General features: G+C 45.6%; 1 protein-coding gene across 1 annotated transcript in view; it reads right to left on the bottom strand.

Moving 5' to 3' along the window:
* Nucleotides 1-2,678: 2,678 nt before the first annotated feature.
* LOC109914162 overlaps nucleotides 2,679-14,349 on the bottom strand; it is a 73,521-nt gene continuing 61,850 nt past the window's right edge. Inside the window, exon 4 of the mRNA XM_048600709.1 lies at nucleotides 2,679-5,739. Coding sequence (XP_048456666.1) covers nucleotides 2,679-5,739 — 3,061 coding nt within the window. The remainder of the gene's footprint in view (nucleotides 5,740-14,349) is intronic.

Genomic DNA, 14,349 nt, shown 5'->3' with positions numbered 1-14,349 from the left:
GCATAGGTGCTATTCTCATTGAGATTTTTTTATATTTTATTTTAAGTTAAAGAGAGTCAAACTTTTACTTTTCCACTGCTACAGTCCTACTCTAGGATACACCAGCCCACGCCATGCTGTGACCCAGAGTCCCTCTCCTGTCTACACCAGCTCACGCCATGCTGTGACCCAGAGTCGTGCTCCTGTCTACACCAGCCCACGCCATGCTGTGATCCAGAGTCCTACTCCTGTCTACACCAGCCCACGCCATGCTGTGATCCAGAGTCCATCTCCTGTCTACACCAGTCCACGCCATGCTGTGACCCAGAGTCCCTCTCCAGGCTACACCAGCCCACGCCGTGCTGTGACCCAGAGACCTACTCCAGGCTACACCAGCCCACGCCGTGCTGTGATCCAGAGTCCACCTCCTGTCTACACTAGCCCACGCCGTGCTGTGACCCAGAATCCTGCTCCTGTCTACACCAGCCCACGGCATGCTGTGACCCAGAGTCCTACTCCAGGCTACACCAGCCCAAGCCATGCTGTGATCCAGAGTCCACCTCCTGTCTACACTAGCCCACGCCATGCTGTGACCCAGAATCCCGCTCCTGTCTACACCAGCCCACGCCATGCTGTGACCCAGAGTCCCTCTCCAGGCTACACCAGCCCACGCCATGCTGTGACCCAGAGTCCTACTCCAGGCTACACCATGCTGTGACCCAGAGTCCATCTCCTGTCTACACCATCCCACGCCATGCTGTGACCCAGAGTCGTGCTCCAGGCTACACCAGCCCACACCATGCTGTGACCCAGAGTCCATCTCCAGGCTACACCGCCCTTTTACACACTGACACAGTGGCACACACACACACACACACACACACACAGCCCTTTTACACACTGACACAGTGGCTCGCACACAAACACACACACCGCCCTTTTACACACTGACACAGTGGCTCGCACACAAACACACACACACACACAGCCCTTTTACACAGTGATACAGTGACACACACACACACTGACACAGTGGTGCGCGTGTGCACACTCACACACACACAGTCCTTTTACACACTGACACAGTGGCGCGCGCGCACACACACACACACCCCGCCCTTTTACACACAGACACGATAGCTCTCTCACACTGCCCTTTTAGACACTGACACAGTTGCTCACACACACACACAGACACACACACAGACAGACTGCCCTTTTACACAGACACAATGGCTCACACACACACACACACACACACACACACAGACAGACTGCCCTTTTACACACTGACACAGTGGCTCACGCACACACAAACACACAGACACAGTGGCTCGCGCACACACACACACCTCCCGCCCTTTTACACACAGACACGATAGCTCTCTCACTCACACTGCCCTTTTAGACACTGGCACAGTGGCTCGCGTACACACAGCGCCCTTTTACACACTGACATGGTGGCTCACGCGCACACAGCGCCCTGTTATACACTGGCACAATGGCTTGCGCGCGCACACACACCCCCCACCCTTTCCCACACTGACACGGTTATTAAATTGTTTTTTCATTTTCCTTCCAAATAGTTTTCAACCCCCCACGCTGAGGATTCTCACAGGCAATGCTAATGTTTACTCTGAAGCAACAGTCTAATTAGGAATACAATCATCTTTGGATAAATGTGAGGAGGAGAAAGGTTTGGAGCTTTGAACCTCCCTGTTCAATAACAGCCCTCCTTCTGCAGACTGAGCTGTGCAGGTTCATTTGCTGATCCATGAGGACTGAGTTATCTCAGTCCAGTTAATCAGCAGGTACTTGAACCTCACTGATTCTGGGGCAAGCGGAATGAGTGAGGAAAAGAAAAAAATGGCTCCTAATTAATGTTCTATTGCAAAATGCACATTTGTGGGGTTTTTATATATTCACGCACAGGATGTGGGCCCTGCTAGTTAGGTCAGCAGTTATTGCCCATCCCTAATTGCCCAGAGGGCATTTAAGAATCAACCATTATTACTGTGCGTCTGGAGTCACATATAGGCCATACCAGATAAGGATGGCAGTTTCCTTCCCTAAAGGACATTAGTGAACCAGATGGGTTTTTCCTGACAATTAACAATGGCTTCATAGTCATCATTATATATAGAATATCTGGAATTAAGGGTCTAGAATATCTGGAATTAAGATATTCTGTCACCAGAATATTAGTGGAGGTTCTGGATTGATAGCCTCGTGATAACATCACTAGGCCATTTCCTCTCCAGTAGGACTATAATGTGTTATTTGCCCTTGAGAGTTAATGTTAAAAGCAGGGTTCAAGTTTGAAGAATGGTGAAGTGCCAAAGGCCTGCTACCTGCCACTGAATCATACATAGCGTATAGAATGGCACAGCACATTTGGATCATTTGTACTTGCAGAGTTTGACCATAAGACATAGGAGCAGAAATTAGGCCACTCAGCCTATCGAGTCTGCTCCGCCATTCAATCATGGCTGATAAGTTTCTCAACCCCATTCTCCCGCTTTCTAGAGCTCTCCAGTTAATCTGGGTTCGGGGGACAAAATTAGGAAAAGGAAGGTTGGACAATTCTAGAAATTTCCTGATCACAAAATGCTCAAGTGTACGGAAATTATTCAAAGGTTTAAGAAAAAACATTGTGAACATAAACATTCTCAGAAAATGAATTACTATTTCTGCCATGCTCACCTGATTCTCTGCTGAGGTGAACGCATCTCAGCTGGCTGTGTCTCCCGGGGCATAACCTTAAGTGGTGGCACCTTCGAACCACTGGACTGCAGCGAGTGATGGGTGGTGACCGCTGGCTGGGTGGTCGCTGAGAGGGGAACAACATTCGAAGGGAAGAGGATGGGAGAGGGGAGATCAGTTACTCTAGAATTAGTTACAGCCACAGGGTAAGGGGTAGAGAAGGCCAAAGGCTTGTTACTTGGTGGAGGATGGGCCAGCGGTGCCTCAGTGAAATTAGTGACTTGAAGGACATGCGGTGCAGCCTTTAGGTGGAGTTCCTTAAAGCTCAGTCCTTCCTCAGAGGAGGAGTCACAGGCAGCAGAGTAGGTGTGAGGCCCAGGTAAGGAGCGACCCTCAATCACTGGCCTACCATTGCTGATAGGCTGGAGGTCAACATTCTGGGCAAAAGGCTCGCTTTTACATGCTGCACCACTGGCTTTTTCTGAAATCTGCCCCCCGTCGGATGGTACAGACAAGGGCGGACAAAGATCAGGTGGAGAATGGTCAGCCAAGTTGGCTTCTTCCCCTCTGGCTCGCCGTTCCTTTTCTGCCTCAAGGGTCACAGGTTCACGGCGTGGAGAAGGCCTGACCCCAATGTTTTGACACACAGCATCGCTGGTTCGGCCATTCTGAGTTTCCACCTCCATACTCCCAGTTAGTGTCTCCTCAGAATCTGTCAGCGTGGAAGGCCCTGCGCTCTCTCCGGCTGCTCCACCCATCTCAGGCTTCAGTTCTATACTACTCCCCAGTGACTTGGTCAAGATAGGACTTGACTTGTGCGGCAGTTCTTCAACAGCTGATATGAAGTCCAGCTCTGTCTGGTCAGTCCGATCAGGCCAGAGCGAGCTGGTCTCCTCTTTCAGAAATTCATTACAATTCTTCTGGACTGTTAGTGGTTTCTCCACTGCCGGTGAGATGGTCTCCAGTGAGTTCACAGCAGCAGTTGTTTTGAATAAAGTGGGTTGTAATTTAACAGGTTGCTTAGCCTGGTGGCCTTCAATTAGCCCCAAAGAAAGAGTTTGATGGAAATCATCCAATTTGTTTGAATTTCCATCATCAATCAATGTGTTTATTCCCTCCAGTGAGAGCATAGAAAGACAGGTCTTATAGTGCTCAACCCCTGTCCTCTCATTTACACTCAACTCAATGGTCCCACAAGAGGCTTCTCCCTTAGTTACCGCATCATTTGATGGTCTAATATTATCCACAAGCTCCTTCACTGCAGACTCCGCGGCAATGGAATCAGTCCGATCAGGATTTACCTCATCAGCAGCTGGGCATGAGACCACAAGGGAGGCCTTTTGTTCAAACTTCTGATCCGACTGCTGCTCTGCTAAGTTTACTGATTGCACTGCAGTTTCTGGGAGGTCAAATGGTAGCTCCTTTTCTCTTTGCTGTTCCTTCACCAAGTGGATCTTCTCTTCCAAACCCAGATTGGTGCACAAAAGCGACCTGGGCGGTTTGGGAGGTGGAGGCCCAATCTGTACAAACAGTGTGTCTGATTTGACAAGGAATTCAGACGTCTCTTTTTCAGCTTCAGTAGTCTCTGGAATCTTCTCTGCACCCTCACAGGGAATGTCTACATCCTGGAATTTGCGCTCCACCGTGACAGCACATTGGTCATCCTTAGAGTACTGTTTGTCATCTCTGCCGAAGAAACCTCGGGAACTGGGTAGACAAACATTGTCTCGGATATTATCGTCGCCATCTTTAAATAAAGGCACAATGTTGGCATTCCTATTCTTGGCATGTATTGTCCCTTCACCATCATCTGTAGTGATTTCTGGTGCAGATACCAATAGCAGAGAATTTCCAAAATGCTGCCAGCCCTCCAGGTGTTTGGCAGTACCCCTTAGGTTTCTGTCATTGTCCTTCAGTGCTGACAGTTTCTCTACATTATGATTATTTGTAATCTTTTCTTGGTGTAAGACACAAGACCTACATTCAGTCTTTGGTTCAAGCTCAGTTTTCAGCTCGGATACAAAGGCATGTCCTTTGTTGAGATCAGCATTTTGACTCATTGGAGGTGGGCCACTACCTTCCACCTTGGATGGCAGCTCAATGGATGGCAAAAGGGTAGTGTCTTGTAGTGAGCAAGTTTTTACATCTAGGGGTTTTGCATTCTCTGCAGTGGCTCCTTTCAGCATTTTATCAGAAGATGCATCGCTCTTGCATTTTGAGTTGGCTTGCAGTCGAGAGGTGTTCATCGAAGTGCTGCCCCTAGAGTTATCGACATGCACTGATGTGGTATTTGGAGATGGAACTGAAGGACCCATTTCCACAGTCTTGTGATCAACTGCTTGCATGAACATGGAGGAACACTCAGCTTCTCCCCTAGACAGCGTTTTCATTTTTCTAGGTTCAAAAGGGGCAGTGGCTTTCAAATCTCCCAGTGACACGATGCCTGTGTGGGCTAATGGTGCATGCATCACTTGACCTTTAACCTCAGCATCAGGTGGCACTACAGGGAAGACAGCTGACCACATGGCTGAATCTGAGCTGACCAGTGGATCCGATGTCTTTGGCCTTTGGAAGGAGCTCGCCTTTTCTCTGGTCATTGTAGAAGCTGGGGCAGGAACTGTGTTGGCAGCAACCTCTTCTTTGGCTATAGATTTTGCCAAGGCGAACAAATTGCTTTCACTGGAATCAGCTGTACTTGAGGAGGGAACCGACACATCAGGTACACCTTGAGACCCAAAGGTTAAACTAGAGAAAGAGGATGTGAACGGAGGAGACTTTAATATCTCATCAGCTAAGAGATCCTCAAAGAAAGGGTTACTCTGTAGTGCATTGAAGAAAGGATTGGTAGTTGGCTTTGAGGATGACGCAGGGACTTCCTCAGCAGTTGTGAAAAGGTTAGTGTTAGTTGCGCAATCTGGTGAGCCAGGATTGGTGAAACTATGAAGAGAATGACGAAGAACAGGCAGAGGACGAACTGGAAGAGGAGGATGCAATGGTAAGCAAGGAAAGAACGAGGGAGCATTTGAATTGGTTTCTACCATAGGAGACACTTCCAAGCTGTGGAGGGAAGACAGAATGTTCCTCCTGGTTAGTGCTATGTCAGGGCCAAACACAGTCATCTTATATTTTCACCTTTCTTTCTGGACAAATCACAATGTCTGATCATATTCAAGTCATTTTTGTTAAACTTTGTGCTGTCTAATATTCTAGAAAATATTTCTCATCACAATGCTTACTTCATGTAGATTTTCAGTCTGTATTTTTTTTGTTTACAATTGTAGTTGAGTGGTAACACCACATGATGGAACATTAAAAGTGAACTAATTAACAGGATGAATAATCCTCTAAGGTTGATTACTTAGAGGCTTAGTTTCTGGGGCCATGGAGAACATGGTGGTTATTAATCGTGTATGGAATTAAATGGTCTGCATTGTACATTATTGAAGGGACTAGAATGAGGTGACTATTATATTAAAAATAGTAACTTGGTTAATGTCTGCCTGGACTGTTTTAATTGTTGATTGATGGAACAGAAATTGTATATCACTGAGAACAGACATTTGTCAAATAAGGACATGAACATTGCCAGGGGCAGGTGGGACTAAGGACTGGAGATTACAGTCAGATCAGCTTTGATCTTAATAAATGACAGAGCAGGCTTGAGCAGACCTGCTCCTAGTTTATATAAAGCATTTCATCCCACACTCCTTGTTTCCCCTGTGCTTTTTTTTAAAATCAGCTATCTGAAATCTGTTTGCTGTGGTTATTGACCTTCCTGTCAGTGGAAACTGTTATCGCTCAAATAAAATCTTAATCTGATATTCCACCCCCCCACCAAACTTTTAACCTGCTCTGATCAATGGAGAACACGCCCCTTGTTTCCTTAAAAAAAACCCACCTTCTTCCTCTTCCGCACTTTCGCCGATGGACTCTTGGAAATTTCTCTCTCAGTTATCCTTTCAGGCAGTGAGTTCCAGACTCACTCTACCCTCCAAGTGAAAAAAATTCTCAACTCCCCCTTATCTTTCTACCCTTTATCTTAAATTGATGCCCCCTAGTTATTAACCCTTCCTAAGCACCCAAGCCATACCCATCTATCAGGTCTCCTCTCAATTCATTCATGGAATGTAGAAATTACTGCCTGGGCCAGCATTTATTGCCCATCTCTAGATGCCCTTGAGAAGGCGGTGGTGAGTTACCTTCTTGAACCGTTGCAGTCCATTTTACGTATGGACATCCACAATGCTGTTAGGGAGGGAGTTCCAGAATTTTGACCCAACAACTCTGAATGAACAACAATATATTTCCAAGTCAAGATGGTAAAGTGGTGTTCCCATGCTTCTGTCCTTCTGGATGGTCGTGGCTGCGGGTTCTGAAGGTACTGTCAAGCCTTGGTGAATTTCTGCAGCACTTCTTATAGATGGTACATAATTATTCTAGTGTGAATCAGTCGTAGAGGGAGTGAATTTCTGTGGATGTAGTGTCAATAAAGTAGACAGCCTTGTCCTGGATGATGTGAAGCTTCTTGAGTATTGTTGGAGCTGTACCCATCCAGGCAAGTGGGGAGTATTCCACGACACTCCTGACTTGTGCCTTGTAGATGATGGGCAGACTTTGGGAAGTCAGGAGGTGACTTACTCGTTGAAGGATTCCTAGCCTCTGACCTGCTGTTGTAGCCAGTGTTTATATGGCTCGTTCAATTCAGTTTCTGTTCAATGGAAACCTGCAGGATGTTGATAATGGGAGATTCAATGATAGGAACAATACTGAATGTCAAAGCCAATAGTTAGATGGTCTCTTGTTGGAGATCATTATTGCCTGGCCCTTGTGTGGCATAAATATTACTTGCTATTTCTCAGCCCAGTCCTTGCAGAATCTAGACTGGACTTAGTATTTGAGGTGCAATTAATGGTGCTGAACATTGTATCATCAATACGCAATCAACACTGCACAGATAAGCTCATTGATGAAGCAGCCGAAGACTGCTGGGCCTTGGACACTACCTTAAGAACTGGGGCTCTTGTGATGCAGTGGTAGTGTCTCTGTCTTTGAGCCAGGAGGCCTGGTATTCAAGCTCCACCTACTCCAGAGATGTATAGCAACATCTCCGAACAAGTTGATTAGAAAATATCTACCTTCAGGGACTCCTCCAGAAATGTCCTGTGGCTGAGATAACTGATCTTCAACAACCACAATCATCTTCGCTGCGCCAGGTATGACTCCATGCAGCAGTTTTCCCTCTGATTCCTCTGACTTTGTCAGGGCTCCTTGATGCCACACATGGTCGAATGCAGCCTTAATGTCAAGGGCTGTCACTTTCACCTCTCCTCTGGAATTCAGCTCTTTTATCCATGTTTGAACCAAGGCTGTAATGAGGTCAGGAGCTGAGTGGCCCTGGCAGAATCCAAACTGGGCGTCACTGAGCAGGTTATTGCTGAGCAGGTGCTGCTTGATAGCACTGTTGATGACACCTTCCATCACTTCACTGAGGATCGAGAGGACACTGATGGGGCGGTAATTGGCCGGGTTGGATTTGTCCTGCTTTTTGTGTACAGGACATACCTGGCCAGCTTTCCATATTGTCAGGTAGATGCCAAAGTTTTAGCTTTACTGGAAAAGCTTGGCTACGGGTGCATCAAGTTCTGGAGCACAAGTCTTCAGTCTTGTTGCTGAATGTTGTCAGGGCCCATAACCTTTGCATTTCCTTGCTAACAAATGGAATGATTTGAATTGACTGAAGACTGGGATCTGAAATGGACCATCAACTCAGCAATTCTGGCTGATGATTGTTGCATATGCTTCAGCCTTGTGTTTTGCACTGAATGTGCTGGGCTCATCCATTTGAGGATGAGAATGTTGTGGATCCTTCTCCTCCTCCATTCAGTTGTTTAATTGTCCACCATCATTCACGACTGGATGTGGCAGGTCTGTAGAGCTTACATCTGATCCGTTGGTTGTGAAATCACTTAGCTATGTTTATCACTTGCTACTTATGTTGTTTGGCGTGCAAGTAGTCCTGTGTTGTAGCTTTGCTTGGATTGACACTAGTTTTGCAGCGAAGAACATGGGTATAACAGTTTTTCAGTAAGAGATACAGATTATTTCAGAGTGCAACATAGGCGTCTGGGATATATCAGTGTCACGGTGTGGAATGTGCAGCACCCGTCTTGCTCCGCATTTAAATCCTCCAAACTTCAAATCAATGCAGATGCTAGATCACAAAGTATTTAAAGGGGAGAAAGATAGATGTTTGAAATTTTGAGGAACTGAGTGCTTTGTGGAACTTTCACAAAAGAGGAATTGAGGCCTGGAGGAGATCAGTATGGTGTTACAGGATGGCAGGGCAGGCTACAGAGACCAAATTTCCTATTATTGCTCCTATTTCATTTGTTACCACCCGAGCAGCATGCCAACTCTTACCAAAGTCACGAATGATATTCTGACAGACTGTGAGAAAGATAAACTTTCCCTCATTGTTCTTCTTGACCTATCTGCAGCCTTTGACATGGTGACAACACCATCCTCCTCCAACCCTTTCCACTGTTATCCACCCAGCTGGGACTGCTTTCAATCTTATCACTCTACAGCTAGAGAATCATTCACAATGATTTCACTTTCTGCTCACACACTGTCACCTCTGGTCTCCCCCAAGGATCAATATTGGCCCTGTGCTGGGTCTACAGTTATTTACAACATAAAGTAATGACTTGGAAAATGAACATATTAAGGTCATGTTTGTGGACAGCGCAACAATAGGTGGAAAGGCGAGTGATAAGGTCAACACAAAGAGCCTACAAAGGATAAAGACAAGTTAATTGAGTGGGCAAAAACCTGGCAGATGGAATAGAATGTAAAAATTGAGGTTATGCACTTTGACATGAAAAACAGTGGAGCTGAGTTTTATTTAGAAGAAATACAGCAGAAAGCTACGGAACAGAAGAATTTGGGAGTCTTCCTGTAGCAATCACAAAAAGCTAACATACAGGTTCAGCAGGTAATGAGAAAGGCAAATGGAATGTTAGCCTCTATTTCAAAAGGTTTTGTGAAAACTATACAAGGCATTAGTCAGACCAAGGCTAGAATATTGTGAACAGTTTTGGGCCTCTTAGCTAAGGAAAAGAAACAGGTACTGGAGACAGTCCAGGGAATGTTCATTAGGTTGATCCCAGGTATGGGGAGTGGGGGGAGGGGGAACTATCTTGACAAGAGATGTTGAGTAGATTGGGCCTGTACTTGTTGGAGTTTAGAAGAACGAGAGGCAACTTTATTGAAACCTACAGGAGTTGGGATGTACTGTTGAGATCGTACAAGATATTGGTGAGGCCTCTTCTGGAGTACCGTGTACAGTTCTGGTGGCCCTGCTATTGAAAGGATGTTATTAAATTGGAGAAGGTTCAGAAAAGATTTACCAGAATGTTAGATAACAAGGTGCAGAGCTGGATGAACACAGCAGGCCAAGCAGCATCAGAGGAGCAGGAAGGCTGACGTTTCGGGCCTAGACCCATTTCTGAAGAAGGATCGAGGCCCGAAACATCAGCCTTCCTGCTCCTATGATGCTGCTTGGCCTGCTGTGTTCATCCAGCTCTACACCTTGATATCCCAGATTCTCCAGCATCTGCAGTTCCAACTATCTCTTTACCAGAATGTTGCCAGGTTGGAGGGTTTGAATTATAAGGAGACGCTGGATAGGCTGGGCCTATTTCCACTGTAGTGCAGGAGGTTGGGTGTGGCCTTATAGAAGTTTATAAAATTGTGAGTGGCATAGATAAGGTAAATAGCAAAGGAAGTTTCCCTAGGATGGAGGAGTTCAAAACTAGGGAGCATTTTTTAGAGAGAAAGATTTAAACTTTTTCAGAGCCGGTAGTTCATATGTAGAATTAACTGCCAGAGGAAGTGGTAGATGCAGGTACAGTTATAACATTTAAAAGACATTTGGGTAGGTACGTGAATAGGAAGGGTTTAAGAGGGATATGGGCCCGGAGCAGGCAAGTGGGACTAGTTTAGTTTGGGAAATTTGGCCAGCATGGACAAGTTGGACTGAAGGGTCAGTTTTCATGCTGTATGGCCCTGTCAAATCGTCCAGAGTCAATGTAGAAAGGTGGTTTCCTTTTGTGGAGGGTCTAGGACCAGGAAGCACAATCTCAGAAAAGGGGCTGCCCTTTCAAGACAGGGGTGAGGAAGAGAAGCTTCTTTCAGAGCATAGTGAATCTATACCGCAGGGGACTGTACAGCTGGGATATGAAGTGTATTCAACGCTGAGATAGAGTTTTAGTCAGTGAGGGAATCAAGGGTTATAGGGAAAAGGCAGAACATGGAGTTACCAGATTATCAGAACACGGATTATCAGATCAAGCTGAATGGCCTACAACTTCTCCCACGTCTTATGGTCTTATTATCTTTGCGATTCCTGCTCTTCAGTTTTCACACGTACACTGATGATATCCATTTGACCTCACCATTACTCTCCTGACTCCTCCACTGCCACTAAATAATTCAACCACCTTTCCCACATCTTACAAAATGAGCAAAGAGTGCCTTCATTTTAAGTACTACAACTGTTGTTTTCCTGTTCACTCTCCAAACCTAACTCCTTAACAAACAACTCCACTCCTCTCCTACCAGTTCATGACCAGCCCAGACTATTCTCAGCATGAGACTATTCTCAGATCAGCCACGATCTTATTGAATGGCGGAGCAGGCTCGAAGGGCCAGACGGCCTACTCCTGCTCCTAGTTCTTGTGTTCTATTATATTTGATCTGGAGATGAGCCTCACACTTCATATGTATACTATAAGGGGCCTTCCTAATCTTAACCTTTCGGATTGCCTGATTTTGCCATATCTCAGCTCATATGCTGCTGAAACTCTCAACCAGGCCTTTCCCTTCTTTAGGGGGAAGTGGTAGCATATTGGTATTGTCACCGGACTCGTGATCCAGAACACCATGCTCATGTCCTGGGGACATGGGGTTCTAATCCCACCATGACAGAAGGTGAAAATTCAATTCAATAAAAAACTAGTTTAAAAATGACCATGGAATCACTATTGATTGTTGCAAAAATCCATCTGGTTCACTAAAGTCCTTTAAGAGAAGGAATCTTCTATCTTTTCTTGGTCAGGCCCACATGTGACTCCAGACCCACAGCAATGTGGTTGACCGAACTGCCCTCTGAGCAAATAGTGATAAGCAATTAATGTTGTCCTACCCAGTGATGCTCACATCCCATAAACAAATAAATGATGTTTACTCTAAGGAAGCCCCTCTCCACCTTACAAAAGTCTATTAAACTTCCCTTCAGCTTCCTCTGTTCTGAAGAAAACAAAACTGATGAAACAACCTTTCCTCAGAACGAAAAGTCTCCATTCTTGGAGATATTCTCATAAAACTCCTTTGAGCCCTCTTCAGTACAATCATATCCTTCCTGTAATGCAATGAGAAATGAACAATTTCCTCTAATTGTGGTCAAGTATTTCATACTCTTCCTGATAACATTCCTGTAACCTCTTGCCTTCCCTATCCAAAAAAGTATCCTGCCTTTCCTTCTGAACCTTATCTACTTGTCCTGCTAACATCCAAGATACATGCTCTCCAACGCCCCTCAGTATTTCTCCGTATCTTCCTATTTGTTGGGTGTTCCTTTACTTCCTTTACTGTCCCCAGTTCTTTGCCTCCCATTTCCTGGATTGAATTCCAATTGCCTCTCTTCCTCCCACAGACTGTGGAGTACTTGAGAGAATGTTATAGTGTGGAGTGCGTCAGAATGTTTCACTGAGAATTGTTGGGTTTATAAGAGTGTCACAACAAGGGGTATCTATCAGAAAGATATAGTCATGATTGCAAATGTTAACCCTATTGGGCTATTGCATTAGTTAGGTTAATCAAGCAATATCTTGGGGAAAATTATGGATAAATAACCAATGCCAATATCCAATGAAGGAATTTAGAAAGAAATCATCTAAATACTCTACAGCAGACAGTACTGTAAGTGAAGACCTTCATCTCACAAAGTTCCAGTCAGTGATTCTTCCACCTTCAGCAGTTGTGACTGCTGTATCAGCGAGGACTCTGCCTTTCAGTTAAATAGCAAAGGGGCACGTGTTGACCTATCAGACTGTCACAAGATCCTTTATGTTCAGAATAAAGTGGGCACAGCAGTTGTGCAGAATCCTCAGGGGAGCTGCATTCATCTGGACCCAGTGTTGTCATCAGATCTATTTAGGGAATATACATTACAATAAAAAATACAAATCAATGACCATTAAGGTTGCAGGATACTTATTGCGTGATACTCATTTAACAGCTCAATTTGTCCCATATAAACATCTCATCAAAGCATCCAAATTGTACCAAAAATAGAGATTGCTGGAAAAGCTCAGCAGGTCTGGCAGCATCTGCGAACAAAAGTCAGAGTTAACGTTTTTGGGTTTAGTGACCCTTGCTCAGAACACTTGACCCAAAATGTTAATTCTGATTTCTCTCAATAGATGCTGCCAGACCTGCTGAGCTTTTCAAACAATCTTTATTTTTGTTTCTATTTTACAGCATCTACAGTTTTTATCCAAACTGTACCCATGCCTTACAGTAACAGCCATCCCAACAGTACTGTACCTGTGCCTCACAGTAACAGCTACCCACACTACTGTATCCCAGTGCCTTACAGTAACAGCTATCTCTATCAGTACTGTACCCCAGTCTCTTACAGTAACAGCTGTCTCACCAGTACTATATCCTAATGTCTTACTGCAGCAGCTGTTCCCAACAGTACCGTACCCACGTTATACAGCAACAGATAACAAGGTGTGGAGCTGGATGAACACAGCAGGCCAGGCAGCATCAGAGGAGCAGGAAAGCCGATGTTTCGGGTCTGGACTCTTCTTCAGAAATGGGGAAGGGGAAAGGGGCTCTGAAATAAATAGAGAGGGGGGAGGTGGTGATAGAAGGTGGATAGTGGAGCAGATAGGTGGAGAGAAGACGGACAGGTCAAGGAAGCGGGGATGAAGCTAGTAAAGGTGAGTGTAGGTAGGGAGTTGGGACGGGGGTTGGTCAGTGAGGAGGGAGAAGCGGGTAGGGAGGGAGGAGCGGACAGGTCAAGGAGATGGGGACGAGAGGGGGGGCTGGTCTTGGGAGGAGGTCGGGGGTGGGGAGAGTTTGAAGCTTGTGAAGTCCACATTGAGACCATTGGGTTGTAGGGTTCCAAGGCGGAATATGAGATGCTGTTCCTCCAGTTTTCGGGTGGCATCGTTGTGACACTGGAGGAGGCCCAGGATGGACATGTTGTCTAAGGAGTGGGAGTTTCACCAGTACTGTGTCTCAGTGTTATACAGTGACAGACGTGTTCCTGATTAATACTGTATCCTGTTATACAGTGACAAACCTGCCCTCGCCAGTACTCTATCCCAGTGATACACAGCAACACATCTGTATCCATCAGTTCTATATGTCACTGTCATGTGATGAATGAATCTATGGCCCTGGTGTTACACAGTAAAAGACTTTTACATACCAGTACTCTACCCAAGGGTTATACATTCATGGACCTGTACCCAACTATCCAATACCATGTCAAACAGACAGCCCTGTCACCAACAGTACTCTGTTGTTGAGTTATACAGTAACTGAGCTAGATCCACCAGTACTGTGCCCTGGTGTTATACAATGAAGAGGTGG

This window comes from Rhincodon typus, chromosome 1 (genome assembly GCF_021869965.1).
Source record: "Rhincodon typus isolate 14 chromosome 1, sRhiTyp1.1, whole genome shotgun sequence".
NCBI lineage: Eukaryota > Metazoa > Chordata > Chondrichthyes > Orectolobiformes > Rhincodontidae > Rhincodon > Rhincodon typus.
This window is presented reverse-complemented; position numbering and strand designations above follow the sequence as displayed.